The 15,434-nt window shown below is 48.3% G+C and overlaps 1 protein-coding gene across 1 annotated transcript in view; it reads left to right on the top strand.

The window, feature by feature from the left end:
- The window catches only part of LOC118218052 (probable JmjC domain-containing histone demethylation protein 2C), a 50,437-nt gene that overhangs the window by 20,278 nt on the left and 14,725 nt on the right, over positions 1 to 15,434 (top strand). The window contains exons 3-9 of the mRNA XM_035400424.1: positions 7,306 to 7,419; positions 9,302 to 9,407; positions 10,326 to 10,450; positions 10,658 to 10,801; positions 11,373 to 11,571; positions 12,831 to 14,167; positions 15,064 to 15,203. Coding sequence (XP_035256315.1) covers positions 7,306 to 7,419; positions 9,302 to 9,407; positions 10,326 to 10,450; positions 10,658 to 10,801; positions 11,373 to 11,571; positions 12,831 to 14,167; positions 15,064 to 15,203 — 2,165 coding nt within the window. The remainder of the gene's footprint in view (positions 1 to 7,305; positions 7,420 to 9,301; positions 9,408 to 10,325; positions 10,451 to 10,657; positions 10,802 to 11,372; positions 11,572 to 12,830; positions 14,168 to 15,063; positions 15,204 to 15,434) is intronic.

The following is a 15,434-nucleotide window of genomic DNA, read 5'->3' as shown; positions in this document are numbered from 1 at the left end:
CTGTGCTGAGAGGCCATGTTTGTGTTGTCTCCCTGTAGCTGTGCTGAGAGGCCATGTTTGTGTTGTCTCCCTGTAGCTGTGCTGAGAGGCCATGTTTGTGCTGTCTCCCTGTAGCTGTGCTGAGATGCCATGTTTGTGTTGTCTCCCTGTAGCTGTGCTGAGAGGCCATGTTTGTGTTGTCTCCCTGTAGCTGTGCTGAGAGGCCATGTTTGTGTTGTCTCCCTGTAGCTGTGCTGAGAGGCCATGTTTGTGTTGTCTCCCTGTAGCTGTGCTGAGAGGCCATGTTTGTGTTGTCTCCCTGCTAGTCAGTCCTCTCTGGGTCTTGGCTGCGTTTCTCACTCCCTTTTGAACATTTGCACGCAGATGGGCCAGGAGAAACGCACCCAGCTCCTGTTGCCAGCTGTGCAGTTCAGACTGTTTACCATTGTTTGTATTTCTAGTGCATTTCTAATGGTGTTTTCCTGGCATACTATGAGGATTCTACTTCAAGTCATTTGGCTTAAATACAGCTCTATTCTGCTGTGATCCTGATGGCACCTGTAGCTGGGCCTCACCTGTGTTTCTATCCATGTCCTGCCTGCTTGCACCTCATCTTCCTCCAGGTAACAAGACCCTAAAAACAGCCTTAGGTCTGTACAGCTGTACTGTTAAGCCCATATTAAGCAAAATAGGTCTTTGATCTGTGTAACTCTACAGTAAAGGTAAACAGACTGTGTAATCTGTGTGTTATCCGTGTAACGGTACTGTTATGCCCATATAAAGCTAAGCAGGTTTTAAATCTGTATAACTATGCAGTTAGGTCTATATAATGGTAAACTGAAGATGCGGGACAGTATTTGTGAATCAGTAACAGTGGAAGCGTGCAGCTGCAGGTTATGCTGCACTTGGTTTTCTGTCTCAGATATTGTTCTGCTAATCTGTTCAAAATCATGAACTCAAGGTTAGATTTTGCTCAGAGCAATAAAAGCAGTTCTCCTGCTCAAGCAGTTTTTTGAATGTGTGTGCATTGCTTTTATTAATTGGCTACTCACTGTGCCCGATGTATAAACCTCAGGCACCTCAGTCCAGACCTCAAGGGTTAAGTATGTGCATATTTTACACCCTTTGCCCTCAGTAAAATTCTGCCCATTAAAGACAGTTTAAAATATACCATCTAATTCCACCTGTGATCTAAATAACATTCTTGTCTTGTATGGTTATACATTTTGGTTAGTAGCACGTTTGATTGGAGGTCAAACAGGGCTATGCAGCTGAGTATTTCAAATACTTCCGTTATTTGTTATTTAATTAACCACACGTTACTTGGCCCAGGTCTGATTCAGTTCTCAATCTGGCCAGACCGTAGACTAGAGAAATATTATCCGTCCCTCTGGTATTAAATCCTGTACTGCAGTGGTGTTCTCTCTCACCCAGGGAGAGCTGCAGGGTCACCTTATAATTACCAACCAATTTAGAGTCAAGAACCAGGGACGGGGAGTTACAGTACAGTAGCTGTGCAATCAGTCGCTTTAATTTGATCTATTTAGTGCTGAGTAACAGAGAACAGAAGCAGGTCCTGCTGAGTCCCCTGCTTTATTAGATTGGGGAGGCTGGGTAAAGCACTGAGCCAACGTTCACTTTATTGCTCCCAGGGGGAAATTTGTATTGGACACAATGGCACTGCATAAACGCAGAACATATAACCAGTGACAAATGTACAAACAAATGTTTCGTGCACCCCTGTCGTACAGAGGCCTCATAGTTCATTTCATATGTGCGCTCTGTCACACCCAGTCCCTAGCTACTGTCGGTAGGGAGTTTGATTGACGCCGGGATAGAGGAGCACCCACTTTAGCTTGCAGTGAGGGAAGAGGCTGGAACTCAGAGTGGAGTTCTGTAGGAAAAGATCATTTACCCGATGCTGTGAGCTGTATAGCTGGTGTCTGACTGGCACGACGGGGCCTAAGAACAGGCTTCTGTTTGGGCCATTCCCTCTCTGCACTGTGTCCTTGGAGCGGTCAATAGGCTTCATATACAAGGGGTTAACGCAGCCTTTGTGGTTTACTTTCTCAGGAAATGAGGAGGGCAGGAAGACATTGAAAACATGAAAGCAGTTGTAGGAGGAAAGTGAAGGCCATTGCAATAAAGGGCTGGACGCACACAGTACGAGACAACCAATCAAATAAACAGACAAATCTCTTTACATGGTAAAGTTTTGTGGATTTTGTTTTTAAAGGATGTGCATTGATTGGTTGCCTTGTTAGTTTAATGTATACAGCACTGTATTTCCTGTCTGAAGTACTGAGTACTAGTGCTGGTTTCCTTTTCCTGTTCTGGATGTGAAATGGTCACTGTAGACACCACATGAATTCAGTGTTTACTTGTTCGTGGCCTTGGATGCGTCATTGGTTTCAACCAAGACATTAGACTCTAGTCTGTCGGGGAAGGAGAGGGAGAGTAATGCCAGTTATATTTAGTAAAGATCAGATGTTCTCATTCTGTCCTGTCTGGCTTGTTGGGGGAGGGGTCAGGTCTCTGTCTACATATTTTGAAAGGCAGCTGAACATAGGAGACTTCAGACACTCGGGGGGGGGGGGGGGGGGTTGGGGGGGGGGGGGGGTTCCCTAAATTTTTGAGTAGCTAGGTGAGAAAAGTAGCCAGCTAGGAGTGTTTGCGACAAGGATAAAAAAAATGTTCAGCAGTTGACACTGAAAACGGAAGAGTTTCAGAAGTTCCATAATGGTTAGGAATCTGGGCTTGTAACTTTGAGGTTGCAGGTTTGATTCCCTGTTGAGTTACTGCCATTGTGCCCTTGCACACAGTACTTAACCTGAACTAGCCTACTCAAGTAAAATGTCAAGCTATATAAATGGATTTAATGTTAAAAAGGTAGTCTGTAATTCGATCTGGATAAGAGTGTCTGCTAAATGCCTTTAAATGTAAAATGTGAATGCAGCCTTTTGTTGTGTTTTCTCTAAAATGAAAAGGTCAGAGGCATTCGGATTTGTTTCTCTTTTATAAGCCTATTAAGAATTGCACAGCTTTACAGAATGGGCTCGTTCAGTTTTGAGGAACAGATATGGTTTTAGCATGTGTGTGTGTGTGTGTGTGTGTGTGTGTGTATGCAGGTCCGAAAGTCATCTGGCGACAGGATGGTTTTAGAAAGTTTTCATAAGGAAATTTTCCTCAAGTGTGAACTGCAGTCTTGATGGTCTGCTGACGGCTGACGGCCCCGGAGGATTTGAGAGTCAGACGAGACTGATCCGCTCAGCCGGCTCGTAACCCTGTGCGAGTTCGCTTGCTCTGGCCTGGAGTCACGAGAGAGACGGACCGACCGTGCTCCTGAGCCGCTCGTATATTTACAGCAGAGTCCCGCGAGAGCCGTTCGCCCGGCTCTGCGGCTCGAGCCGCCGCTGTGTCTCCATCATGTTCCACAGCCATTACGGAACCGCCATGCGTATCTGCTTCCATGCGAAATACACCTCCCACCAGCCAAGCGGGCTGTCGCCTGTCTGAACTCACTGCATCTTGCCTGTGTAGATTACCCTATGATAAGGCATAGAACCATGATAAGGAAATGATAAGGCGCCTTGCAGTTAAGTGGAGATCCATCCTGAAGAGCTGAGATGTTTTAGCAGGTCATCACAACAGCCTGAAATGTCTCTCAGAAATACACAAGCTGTGTTCCAGAGGATGTTCCTGCTTGCAGGAAAGTGAAAGCCCATCTGTGGAGTTTGTGCAGATACTGGAACCCTGCGTCTTTGGAGACATTTAGGCTACATCTCTGTTTCAGCACCCATGTCCAGGTGCAGATTACTCCCATATAGCTTCCAATATGAAGCTGTGGCTATACAGCTGTATGTGAGCTTATGTATGGAAAGTAATGTAGATCATAATGACATTGATTACTTTCTGAACATTGCTTGCTTGTAAATAAGTTTCAGTAGTATATTACCTTTCAGAGGGCGGCAGGGTGGTGCAGTGGGTAGCAATGTCGCCTCACATCAAGAAGGTTGAGGGTTTGAATCTCGGCTTGGGCCTTTCTGTATGGAGTTTGCATGTTCTCCCCGTGTCCGTGTGGGTTTCCACCGGGTACTCCGGTTTCCTCCCATATGCAGGTACGCTAATTGGAGACTCTAAATTACCCATAGGTATGAGTGTGTGAGTGAATGGTGTGTGTGCCCTGCGATTGATTGGCAGCCTGTCCAGGGTGTATTCCTGCCTCTCGCCCAATGCACTCTAGGATAGGCTCCAGCACCTCCTGCAACCCTGCTCAGGGTAAGCGGGTATAGATAATGGATGGATGATGGATTACCTTTCAGAGTGCGTATTAATCAGTTTTCAGTGATGTAAGCAGGGCAATTGTACAGCAGTTCGAGGGCATATGAATCAGTGAGTAGTGATGTAAGCAGAGGCATAATTACACCAGCACTGTGCTGTGGAAACCATTATTCATTAGTCACTGTGGAGACTGATCTGTGTGTGTGCGGGCGCGTGTGTACATGCTTGTGTGCATGTGTGTCTGTGTCTGTCTCTGTTTGTGAGAGTTTTTTTGCACTTGTCACTTGTGGAGAAAAGGTGAAGGTCAGATTTTTGTGTGTCCAGAATATAGGCTACAGAATATAGGCTTTCTTGTTATGTGACGATAATCAGGTGATCGTCAATGCGTCTTATCTGTGGCAGGAACTGTAATCTGCTCAGTCTTCCTAACTGCCGTTTGATAAGAAGCAGCAGGGAATTCACGCTCCTATCTGTGCTCTTCCAAATCCAGAGCAGAGGTTGCAGCAGTGAGCTCTGAAATATGAGTGTCCTTGCAAACTGGGGATAGAAAGGAGGGAAAGAATACAGAAGAAATTACTAAAGCTGAACTGGTGAAAAGAAAGTTTCCATGGAAGAGTAGTAACAGGTGTGCTTTACTCTGTTTCCTTCTGTGAATAATTAGGCCCCGTAAGAACTGATTCTGGTAAATCAGGAATAGCTGATCTTGTGCCCCTGAAATGATCTCCTCAATTCGGGAATCACTGGTTGTGTCAGTTTTTCAGTTTATTGTCTCACTATCTTCCATAATCTGTGCTGACATGTGACCTAGACGTTATGTACAGATTGTACTGTATGATTATTAAACCACTGCTTGGCAATAGCTCAGCCCTGCAATAGTACGGCTGGATGTGCTATTATATGTAAATAATGTAATGTGTGCTCTTCACTCTTGCGTGTCGACAGAGGCATTCATTCACAGTGCTGGCAGACTTTAACTCCACGAGCCTCTGTGATTGGCCAGTCAGATCCCCGTCCCCTTTCTGATCTAACTGAAGTATTACATAACGTCTCATAAGCCAGCCAGTCGTGGAAAATTCTGGCCGGCCTGGTAGTCGCGTCAGTAGACCTGAAGCACATCGACCCCAAGCTGATTCCAGCGTGTTATCCTGGGGGACGTGAGTGCGGTTTTCACTTTGTTTTTAGGCCAGAACAAAAGCCACACGGGTTGATCATTTACTGTACAGAGCAGCTGTTTACAACACCAGTAATCCTGCTCTGTTCCTCCTGCTCGCCGTGGATGTGTTTAACACACACAACGATTAATAAGCAAATAAACAAATTAATTAATTAACTAATTAATTAAAATTCTGTGCCGTGCAGGTTATAGCTACCCCAGATGTTCTGTTGAAAGTGAAAATGAACACAGCCCAGACAGTTCTCTGAACAGGCCAAACATTTTGTGCTCATCAGTGGAAAATATCAGATGGAAACCAGTGCACGGAAGGGAGAGACCAATTAACCATGCATAAACTATGCGCCCAACTGTGCATTGAATGAGCCCGATTTGTTTGCCTAGCAGACGCTCTTGAGTCTTTTTCTCAATGGCATGCACTGCCTGGCTAAACTGTGGAACATGAAGGAAACAATTGCACATGTCATAGTAAGATCACATCTACTGGCTTGATTTCAGAAGCCAGATGTTATTGTCAGTGGTTCGCAAGTTCATGCTTACTTGAAACTTAAATGACTATGTTTCTAGCTTTGTTTGCTTAAGCAGAATTTCTTGATCTGTCAGAAATAGGTGTGTTTTTCCCCTCTTTTGCTCTTGAGTGTGCACCTGAGGCATGCCTATTTAACCGTCGGCATCTCCTCGAAGCCCTTATCTATGAATCTCTACCAATCAAGATGAGCGACAAAATGGTTTTCCTTTAAATTAGCTAAGCTGAAGATTCCTTTAATAAGGAATACGTCGAAGAATGAGTATAGAACACATTGTCTGTATAAATAAGGAGATAAGATAATAGCTACTACTGAAGGGAGCCCCAGTTTTATCTTTTGAAAATGTGAGTCATGCATTTTCTCCGTTGGCAGCAGGGTTTTGTGTTTGTGTGACAGTTAAAGCAGATGTTCAGTTTTGAAATGAGTATTCTGCGTTAGGCCTGCATATTCATCCCCCTCCCCCTCTGCATTTGAACATATTAGCCAGCTCATTCAGCAGACTGGGCCTGTTCTGCCACAATGCTAACTCCACTTTTCCACACAGATAAAAGCTGCTCTGTGTTTTCCAGTGTAATGCAGTTAGACTAATTGGTGCAGTTCAGTGCTTGCACTCGCCTCATTCTTTCACGTAGCCTGCTCTTCTGGCAGTTTGAGTTGGGCTGCAGGGGCTGAGGTTCCACAGGGGAAATGGGGGGTGGGGGGAGGCTCAGAGGAAGCCCAGGCCCAGGCCCCGGCCCCGGCCCAGGCCCTCTCTCCCTGGAGTTCCAGCCACACGTCTGTGACACAAACTCAAAGATGGTGTCATCAGAGACTTCACATCTGTTGGGAGAGAGGACAGAAGGCACTTCAAAGGCAAAGCGGATGGCTTTGAACTGTCTGACATTTTCTCTTTCAGCTTTTACTTATTACTCCTAATGTACATGTTCTCATTTGTAGTTCCACTGTAAGCATTCTCATTTGTAGTTCAAATGTAATCATTCTCATTCACAGTTCTAATATAAGCATTCCCATTTGTAGTTCATATGTAGGCCTAATCATTCTCATTCACAGTTCTAATATAAGCATTCCCATTTGTAGTTCATATGTAATCATTCTCATTCACAGTTCTAATGTGAGAATTCTTATTTGTAGCTCTGATTTAAACATTTTAATTTGCAGTTTGAATTTAAGCATTCTCATTTCTATTTCTTATGTAAGCGTTCTCATTTGCAGTTCTAATGTGAGCATTCTCATCTGTAGCTCTGATGTAAGCGTTCTTATTTGTAGTTCTAATGTATTTGTTCTCATTTCTGTTTCTAATGTAAGCGTTCTCATTTGCAGTTCTAATGTAAGTGTTCTCATTTGCAGACATTCAGGCCGTTAGTGGGGAAGTCTGTTTTGGGCCCGGTCACCGCGGTGGAGTTTCTCTGTGACAGACGGCTGGATTTCCTCACAGAAGATGGCGCATACTGGCCTTATGAGGTTGGTGCACGTCCATCATTATGCACACACACGCTCTGTTAGCATATCCACCTGCTGGTCTGGGCATGCTGTTAGCCAGACCTGCTGCTGTTGCTGACATAGACAGTGCAATGGATGCCCTCATGTTCTTTTACATTGCAAGTTGCTTAATGAATGAAATGCAATGCAACTCTAAACACCCCCTTGTGGTGATAGACATGGTTCTGTTCCTCGGCTGTAGCTGTGAGAACTGGCACCGTGGTGATGTTCAGAAGTAGTGGCTGTGCTGCTGTGCTCTGTGCTGTGCTGCGCTGCTGTAACGCAGTTGGGGCTGTGTGCTGGCTGGGCCACACAGTGAAGTTAGTTTATGGACCGTTTAACTTTTTCATCTCGCTCTGCAACATTAAACACCCTAGCCAGCATTTCAGCTGAGCACAGTTGTGTTGGTGTTGAGACCTTTGCAACATCACGTGTATGATTTATGTGTGTGTGTGTGTGTTTGTGAGAGTGTGAGTGCAAGTGCAAGTGCGAGTGCGTGTTTGTGTATTGTAGTGCAGACAGCCTGCACCCCGTCTGTTCCCCCAGTCTGCAGTACTAATCAGGCAGAGATGGGAGATGGATCAGTCTCACCCTGTTCACAGCTAATGAAGCCCTTAATATCACTGACCTTGAGTGTCGTGTGTGATGTGTGTGTGGTATTTGTATGTCGTGTGTGTGGCGTGTGCGTGGCGTGTGCATGTTGTGTGTGTGGGTTGTGTGTGTGTCGTCCGTGTGGCGTTTGTGTGTCGTGTGTGGCGTGTTGTGTGTGTGTCGTGTGTGTGGGTTGTGTGCATGCCGTGTGTGGTGTGTGGGAAGCATAGCCCCTGTGCGTGATACTGCACCACAGTGACAGCAGGCGGGTTTGAGCTGCAGGTGGTGTACCGCAGCTGAGAGAAATTTAAGCCTCGGCTCAATAAATAAACCATGTCCCTCCCACTCTGAGCTAAGCTGTGTTCGGAGTGCTGTTTCTAACACAAAGGACAAGGGCAATCTCATTGTGTACCATCTGCCATACAGCACACACGCGCCTTGTCTTCTCTAAGCATGTAAATGGCCTGCTTATCCGCGGTTATGATTATCGTTTAGCATGTAAAGATGGCCGACTACAATGAAGTAATGAAGCGTGTAAAAAAAGTCTAAGGCTTATTAAGAAGGGCCAATCGGTCAATTTGAGTGTCTCTGTGACGGCTTAAATCTGCGTGCTGTACATACAGACTGCGTGGGGTCATTCAGCAGCTCCCTGTTCTTCTTCATCTTCATCCCCGGTGCGTTCTGCAGAGCCCGATGTGTGCGGGTCACGATGTGCGCTCAGGCCCTTAGTCTTTATTTTTATTTTCTCACCACGCTGTAACGGTATCCTCCATCCTCGAGTCTGGTGTTAATGCGTTCAGCTCTTCTGTCCTTTGAGTCTGGTGTTAATGTGTTCAGCTCTTCTGTCCTTTGGGTCTGGTGTTAATGTGTTCAGCTCTTCTGTCCTTTGGGTCTGGTGTTAATGTGTTCAGCTCTTCTGTCCTTTGGGTCTGGTGTTAATGTGTTCAGCTCTTCTGTCCTTGGGGTCTGGTGTTAATGTGTTCAGCTCTTCTGTCCTTTGGGTCTGGTGTTAATGTGTTCAGCTCTTCTGTCCTTTGGGTCTGGTGTTAATGTGTGCTCTTCTGTCCTTTGGGTCTGGTGTTAATGTGTTCAGCTCTTCTGTCCTTTGGGTCTGGTGTTAATGTGTTCAGCTCTTCTGTCCTTTGGGTCTGGTATTAATGTGTTCAGCTCTTCTGTCCTTGGGGTCTGGTGTTAATGTGTTCAGCTCTTCTGTCCTTTGGGTCTGGTGTTAATGTGTTCAATTCTTCTGTCCTTGGGCCTGCTTCTCCTGCAGGAGGAGGTTGCCAGCTTGAATCCAGTGCTCAGGGACAATCTCCAGCTACACCAGGAGGTCTGTGCCTGGGTCAAAGAACAGAAAATCCAGCACGTTTTTATGAGAGGTATTTCTAAATGGTGTCCTGCATGGCACTGGACAACACCTAGATTCGTTGAATAATGTGTTGCCAGTTTATTGGATAACTGTTCAGCTGAGCAAATAAATGCTGGCTGTGACCTTCACCAGAACTGATACAGCCCCTGCAGTCTCTAACTTTCTGTGACTTTTTCCCCAGTTACCAAAGACACAGTTTTAGAAGAGACTTATTTATAAATTCCACTGATAAATTCCTAGCAGCAAGCCTCGCAAGGACCATAAACCCACTACCAAATCAACACATTTTACAACCAGTAAATGGAAATATACCAGCTTTCTCTTGACTAACACTAATCAGAACATATCAGAAATGTATTGGCTAATTTAGCATCAAATTTTGCATCGAATTTCCAAATCCTGAACCATTTCCCATTCATTCCATTTTAAAGAGATTGCATATTTGCATAAACCTTTATTGCATATTTCCGATATTTTGGAATTAGCCTATGTCCAGCTGCATTGAATAATGATCTATAAATAGACGTTAAAAGTTGGCAGATCCCTCATCAATGAACCCACAGTTGCCCTGTAAAGACAAAATCACCAAAAATGACTAAGGTAGGCGGTTTCTGTTGAACATCACGTCTAGCAGACGCCTGAGTGGCACTTACAGTTGCTGGCACTGTGTATCGTTTTTTGAGACACTGTGTGAGTCTATGATACACTGTGTGTGACTCTGGTATCCTGTGTTTGACTGTGGTAGCCTGTGTGTGTGACTCAGGTACACTGTGTGTGTGACTCTGATAGCCTGTGTGTAACTCAGGTACACTGTGTGTGACAGGTAACCTGTGTGTGACTCAGGTACACTGTGTGTGACTCTGGTATCCTGTGTGTGACTCTGGTAACGTGTGTGTGTGTGTGTGTGTGTGTGTGTCCCTCCTCCAAGGTCCCTACTCGCTGAATGGCCACAGGGTGAGGGTGTACCGCCAGGACTCAGCCACTCAGTGGTTCTCAGGCATCATCACCCATCACGACCTGCGCAGCCGCGGGATGATTGTGATGGACGACCAGGTACGGGCTTATACTCCAGTCCTCTCCGCTGGCTTACACTTCCTGCACAGTCATTGCCTTGGCTTGGAAAAAATATGTCTTCACAATTCACAGAAAGGGGCCATGGTCAGTAAGAAGCAGATTGTTAGGATTTATTACACACAAGGCCCTGGCTGAATTCTCTGTATGTACTCTCTTATATTTCTGTCCTTTCCCCCTTTTCTGCAGGTACTAGAGCCTCAGAATGTTGACCCTTCTACGGTACAGATGACATTTTTAGATGATATTGTGCATTCTTTGCTGAAAGGTGAAAACATCGGCATTACGTCCAGACGTAGGACTCGCACCAGCCAAAATGGCAGCTTTGTTCCTGTGAGTATTGCCACACCCATGCTTAGTCTCACAGACACTCCCACACTGAGTCACTCGGCCACACCCACACTGAGCCACACAGCCACACCCACACTGAGCCACACAGCCACACCCACACTGAGCCACATGGCCACACCCACACTGAGCCACACAGCCACACCCACACTGAGCCACACAGCCACACCCACACTGAGCCACACAGCCACACCCACACTGAGTCACTCGGCCACACCCACACTGAGCCACACGGCCACACCCACACTGAGCCACACGGCCACTCCCACACCGAGCCACACGGCCACACCCACACTGAGCCACACAGCCACATCCACACTGAGCCACACGGCCACACCCACACTGAGCCACACGGCCACTCCCACACTGAGTCACTCGGCCACACCCACACTGAGCCACTCGGCCACACCCACACTGAGCCACATGGCCACCCAAGTCCTCAGACTTACAGCTGTGTTCTGATTCCGCTCTGGCTATGCTCTGTTCCCTCTTTGGCTGCACACTGATTCCTCTGGCTGTGCTCTGATTCCTCTCTGATTCTGCTCTGATGCTGCAGGCTCATTCTGCACGTACGCAGGCCAGCAGCCCCAGGTCCCTGGCCAGCTCTAGCTCCACGTGCCAGGTCCAGTCCTCCCAGAATTCCCCGGGGCAGCAGCGCAACTCCTCACCTGTATGCACCAGGGACCCCCATCCCAACAGTGTCCCCTCTGAGCACGGGCAGATGGGTAGCGAGGGGCCGAGCCCTGAAGGGAAAGGTGAGTGAGATCCCTGTTCTGAGACCGGAGGTGCCCCTGAACTCTGCCTTGAACTCCCCATCACTTTCATTTCAGAACCAAATTCACACGTTTTCTTCAGTTCCCTAGATCCTCTCACATTGTTATGCAGTTGATAAGCACAGCACAGGCAGTGTGGCTTATTGGAGAAGCATCACAACTCATCAGTCTCGCAAGCACACAAACATTAGAAGGATCAGTCAGTACAGTTATGGCTTGACTTGAGTACCCAGATGGCAAGAGCAGCCTGTACTTTGTGACCTTTAACCTCTGCACTGTGCAGGGAGACTGGGGGGGGAGGGGTTTGTAGTTCACCTGCAGTACTGTCACAAGAGGATGAATTCCCCCTGAACAACAAGGCAAATCACATTCTGTACGTTCAGAAACAACATCAGTACTCAACAACAATTAAGTACACTGTTTATTGGTACTCATTAATGTCATGCCTTAATTATCCAGTCCATAATATAGCCTCATTCACAAAGCTACATGTACTTGTGCATGTATTCAGGCCTTCCTTATCTGACCGGGACTTCCTGGTGAAACAAAGGCGAAATGAAATAAAATCTAGTGCGTGTACGGTATTTTTAAAAGTGCTCATTAAATATTTAGTGTGCTTTAGTGTGGGGTGTGAAATGGGGTCACGTGGTGAGGTGGTGTGAGAGAGCCGTTAAGGTGAAGCTCTCTGTTCTGCGTCCCGGAGGAGACGCTGGAAAGTACCGGCTGCTGCCCCAGTTCAGCTCTGCTGTGGATACTGTTGCCGAGGGGGTGACAGAGGCAGCCTAACAACTGGCTGATTTGTGCGCAGCTGAGAATCTTAACGGGATTCTGTGGTGTGTGTGTGTGGCGGGGCTTCTCTGACTGCCAAAGTGAAGGCGCAAGTAGGGAATCAGCAGGCAGTTTAAGCGATCATCGAAGAGCAAACAGGCATTTTAAGCGATCATCATTTATCACCCACATAATGCATCGCTTAAAACACCTCTGTAGCTTCATGCAGGGAGAGGCTGGTGTAATGGTTGCCTCATACTCAGCATCTTCCTGTGGCTCACTGAAAACCTGAGAGCTCACATTTACCCATCGTCAGGACTGCAGGAGCTGCGTACCGTTCACATTAGTGTTGTCTTCAAAAGAAGTCCTTCCTTTTATTTTTTTATTATTTTTATGTGATATTTTGTTGGTTAGAGCTCCTGTCCTGGAGAGCTTTGCTGATTTTATACTTATCTACATTTTTAATTTCACAGATCCCTCAGTGATTAAAAGCGAAGCCATGGCGAATAAGAGGAGGAAGGCGGAGGAGGAGAGGAGCGAGGTGAAGCGGAGAAAAGCGGGAGGTGGGTGTGGCGGGACGGAGAGCAGCGACCAGGGGAGCAGGAGAACCGCTGAGCCCCCCGCAGAGTCCAAAAGCAAGGGCGCTTCCCAGCCCCGCCCACAGGAGGAGGAGCCATCCCACAGTGCCGAGGGGCCGGAGGGGGTGGAGGCAGCCCCCGGTGAGGATGGGGAAATTGTGACGGTCCAGTCCGTTGACCGTGCGCTGAGACGGACTAAGACTCCGCCTGCTCCCCACGAGCCAGGCGGCGGTGGCGGCGGCTCAGAAGCAGAGGGGTGTGGCTCAGGAACGAAGGGCACCTTGAAACCGTCGCCTGCGGAAGAGTCCGGAACCATCGCGGCCAGAGCGCAGACGCCGCCGGACGTGACGGGCGCGACGGAGGACTGCGGCAGACCTCGCCAGGGCTCGGGGGCCGCCTCTGCTCCGCAGCCTTCCCAGGAGGCCGAGCGGCGTATCCCAGAGACCAGGCCCGGCTCGGAATGCAGGAGCACGCAGCGTCGTCCTGAGCTGCAGGACTCCTGCTCTGAGGAGGCGGCCCCGCCGAGCTCCGCCCGGCAGTGTTCCGCCGCCACGCCCTGCGTCCGAAACCCCGCCCTCCCCCAGGAGGTCAGGACGTCCCTGCAGAGCGCGTCTCCAGATATCCCCAGGCCCAGAGCCAGTCCGGGACCCTGTGTGTCCACACGGGAAGCGTCCCCCAGCGTGAAGCGCAGAGGCAGCGGTTCCAGAGCGAGCGCAGCCGCAGAGGGGGGCGGGGCCGAGCCCGGCGAGCCGCGCGTCTTTAAGCCCGTGGCCACGCGAGGCTCCGCCTCCGAGCACCATCTGAGCGCGCTCATTGATAAGAACCAGCCCTTCAGCTTGTACAGGGACCTCCCGCTCGTCCGGCCGTACGCAGACACCAGCCACGTCACCTACCTGCACCCCCACCTCCACCCCCTCCACCAACCGCCACGCTCCGCCTGCCTGGCCCCGCCCCACCACCACCCCTCCCACGGGCTCATCCACCACCCTCACCTCCTTCCCGGCATGCTCCCCGGGCTGGCCCCACCCTCCCTGCTGGGGGGTCATCCCCCGCTAGGGGCCGTGGGTCTGGCTCATCACCCCCACCATCAGCAGACCCCCAGTCCCGCCGACCCCTCCTACAATCACCTGGGCCTGTACCCCATCGTCTGGCAGTACCCCACCCTGGGACCGCCGTCCTCAAAGTGGGGCCTTCCAGACAGTTCTGTCAGCTCAGAGACCTGTCTGAGAAGGGTATGTCTGTTTTGCTGCTGTTATCTATCAAATATTAACAAATAAATTTCTTCTATATAGACTATTATATTTGTACTCCCTGATCACTTGAGAGCTCTGGCATTTGGAATAACAGTAGTGCATCATTTCAGCTTCCCCTGCTCAGCTTTAGACTGAAAAACACCAGAGAAGGGCAAGTTATAACAGTACATTAATGTAGTGCTTTGTCCTTGTATTGCAAGAAATGAAGTGGTATAATTATAATATAATTGTGTAACTCATTCACTGCATGAAGACGATACAGTGCAGAATTGCTTTTCTTGTTTGTTTGGTTTAACGAGTAAATAGCAGGTTTGTAAGATGTTTGAGGAACAGAAGGCTTATTACTGATACATACAGATAGTATATGTAGGCCTACTTCATACAGCAGGAAATGTACTTTACGCGACCTTCCATATCTGCTCTTATATGTACCCTGTCTCAGGCTCAGTGGCTTCTCCCAGTGGTGAAGTGAATGCATAGCATTTGGAGTTGTTTCTTAGTATGAGCTCAATGTATCTGGCGTGTGTGTCTCTGAAGGCCTACCACATGTACAGTACCTTTGCTGCTGCAGATTTAGCTCAGGTTGAGTGGCTGATCGCAGGTTGAGTGGCTGATCACAGGTTGTGTGACTGATCGCAGGTTGAGTGACTGATCGCAGGTTGAGTGGCTGATCACAGGTTGTGTGACTGATCGCAGGTTGAGTGGCTGATCGCAGGTTGAGTGACTGATCGCAGGTTGAGTGGCTGATCGCAGGTTGAGTGGCTGATCGCAGGTTGAGTGACTGATCGCAGGTTGAGTGTGCGTATGTGAGAAGAGATTATTGTACCCACCTCCCCACTGGAAGCACTGTGTGACCGCTGTGTGTTTGTGTGCAGAACACGCCCAGCCCTTGGCTGCCCCAGCACACTCCTGTGACCTCCCCCGAGGGCCTGGGGTTACTGAGCCACGCCCCCACGAGACCCGCCAGCGCTGACCCCCACCCCTGCTCCAACCCCTCAGTGTCTAACCGCACACCGTGAGTGTCTCCATGGTGATATGTCCATCGCATTCTCACTCAGAACACTTCACAAACTTATAACTGGCACTCCGAGGGAGGGTAGCTAGTCACAGCAGATTCACATTGACTTTTATCTGGTTTTAATCTCTGTTTTGACTGTGAAGATGTGAAAAGGGTCTTGGTCTGTCCAATGTACTCCCAAGCTGTTGTATAAATTGTGATTACACAGTGTTAAATGTTAAAATTATA

This window comes from Anguilla anguilla, chromosome 18 (genome assembly GCF_013347855.1).
Source record: "Anguilla anguilla isolate fAngAng1 chromosome 18, fAngAng1.pri, whole genome shotgun sequence".
Classification (NCBI taxonomy): Eukaryota; Metazoa; Chordata; class Actinopteri; order Anguilliformes; family Anguillidae; genus Anguilla; species Anguilla anguilla.
The sequence above is the reverse complement of the archived record's forward strand: the minus strand, read 5'-3'. Positions and strand labels throughout refer to the sequence as shown.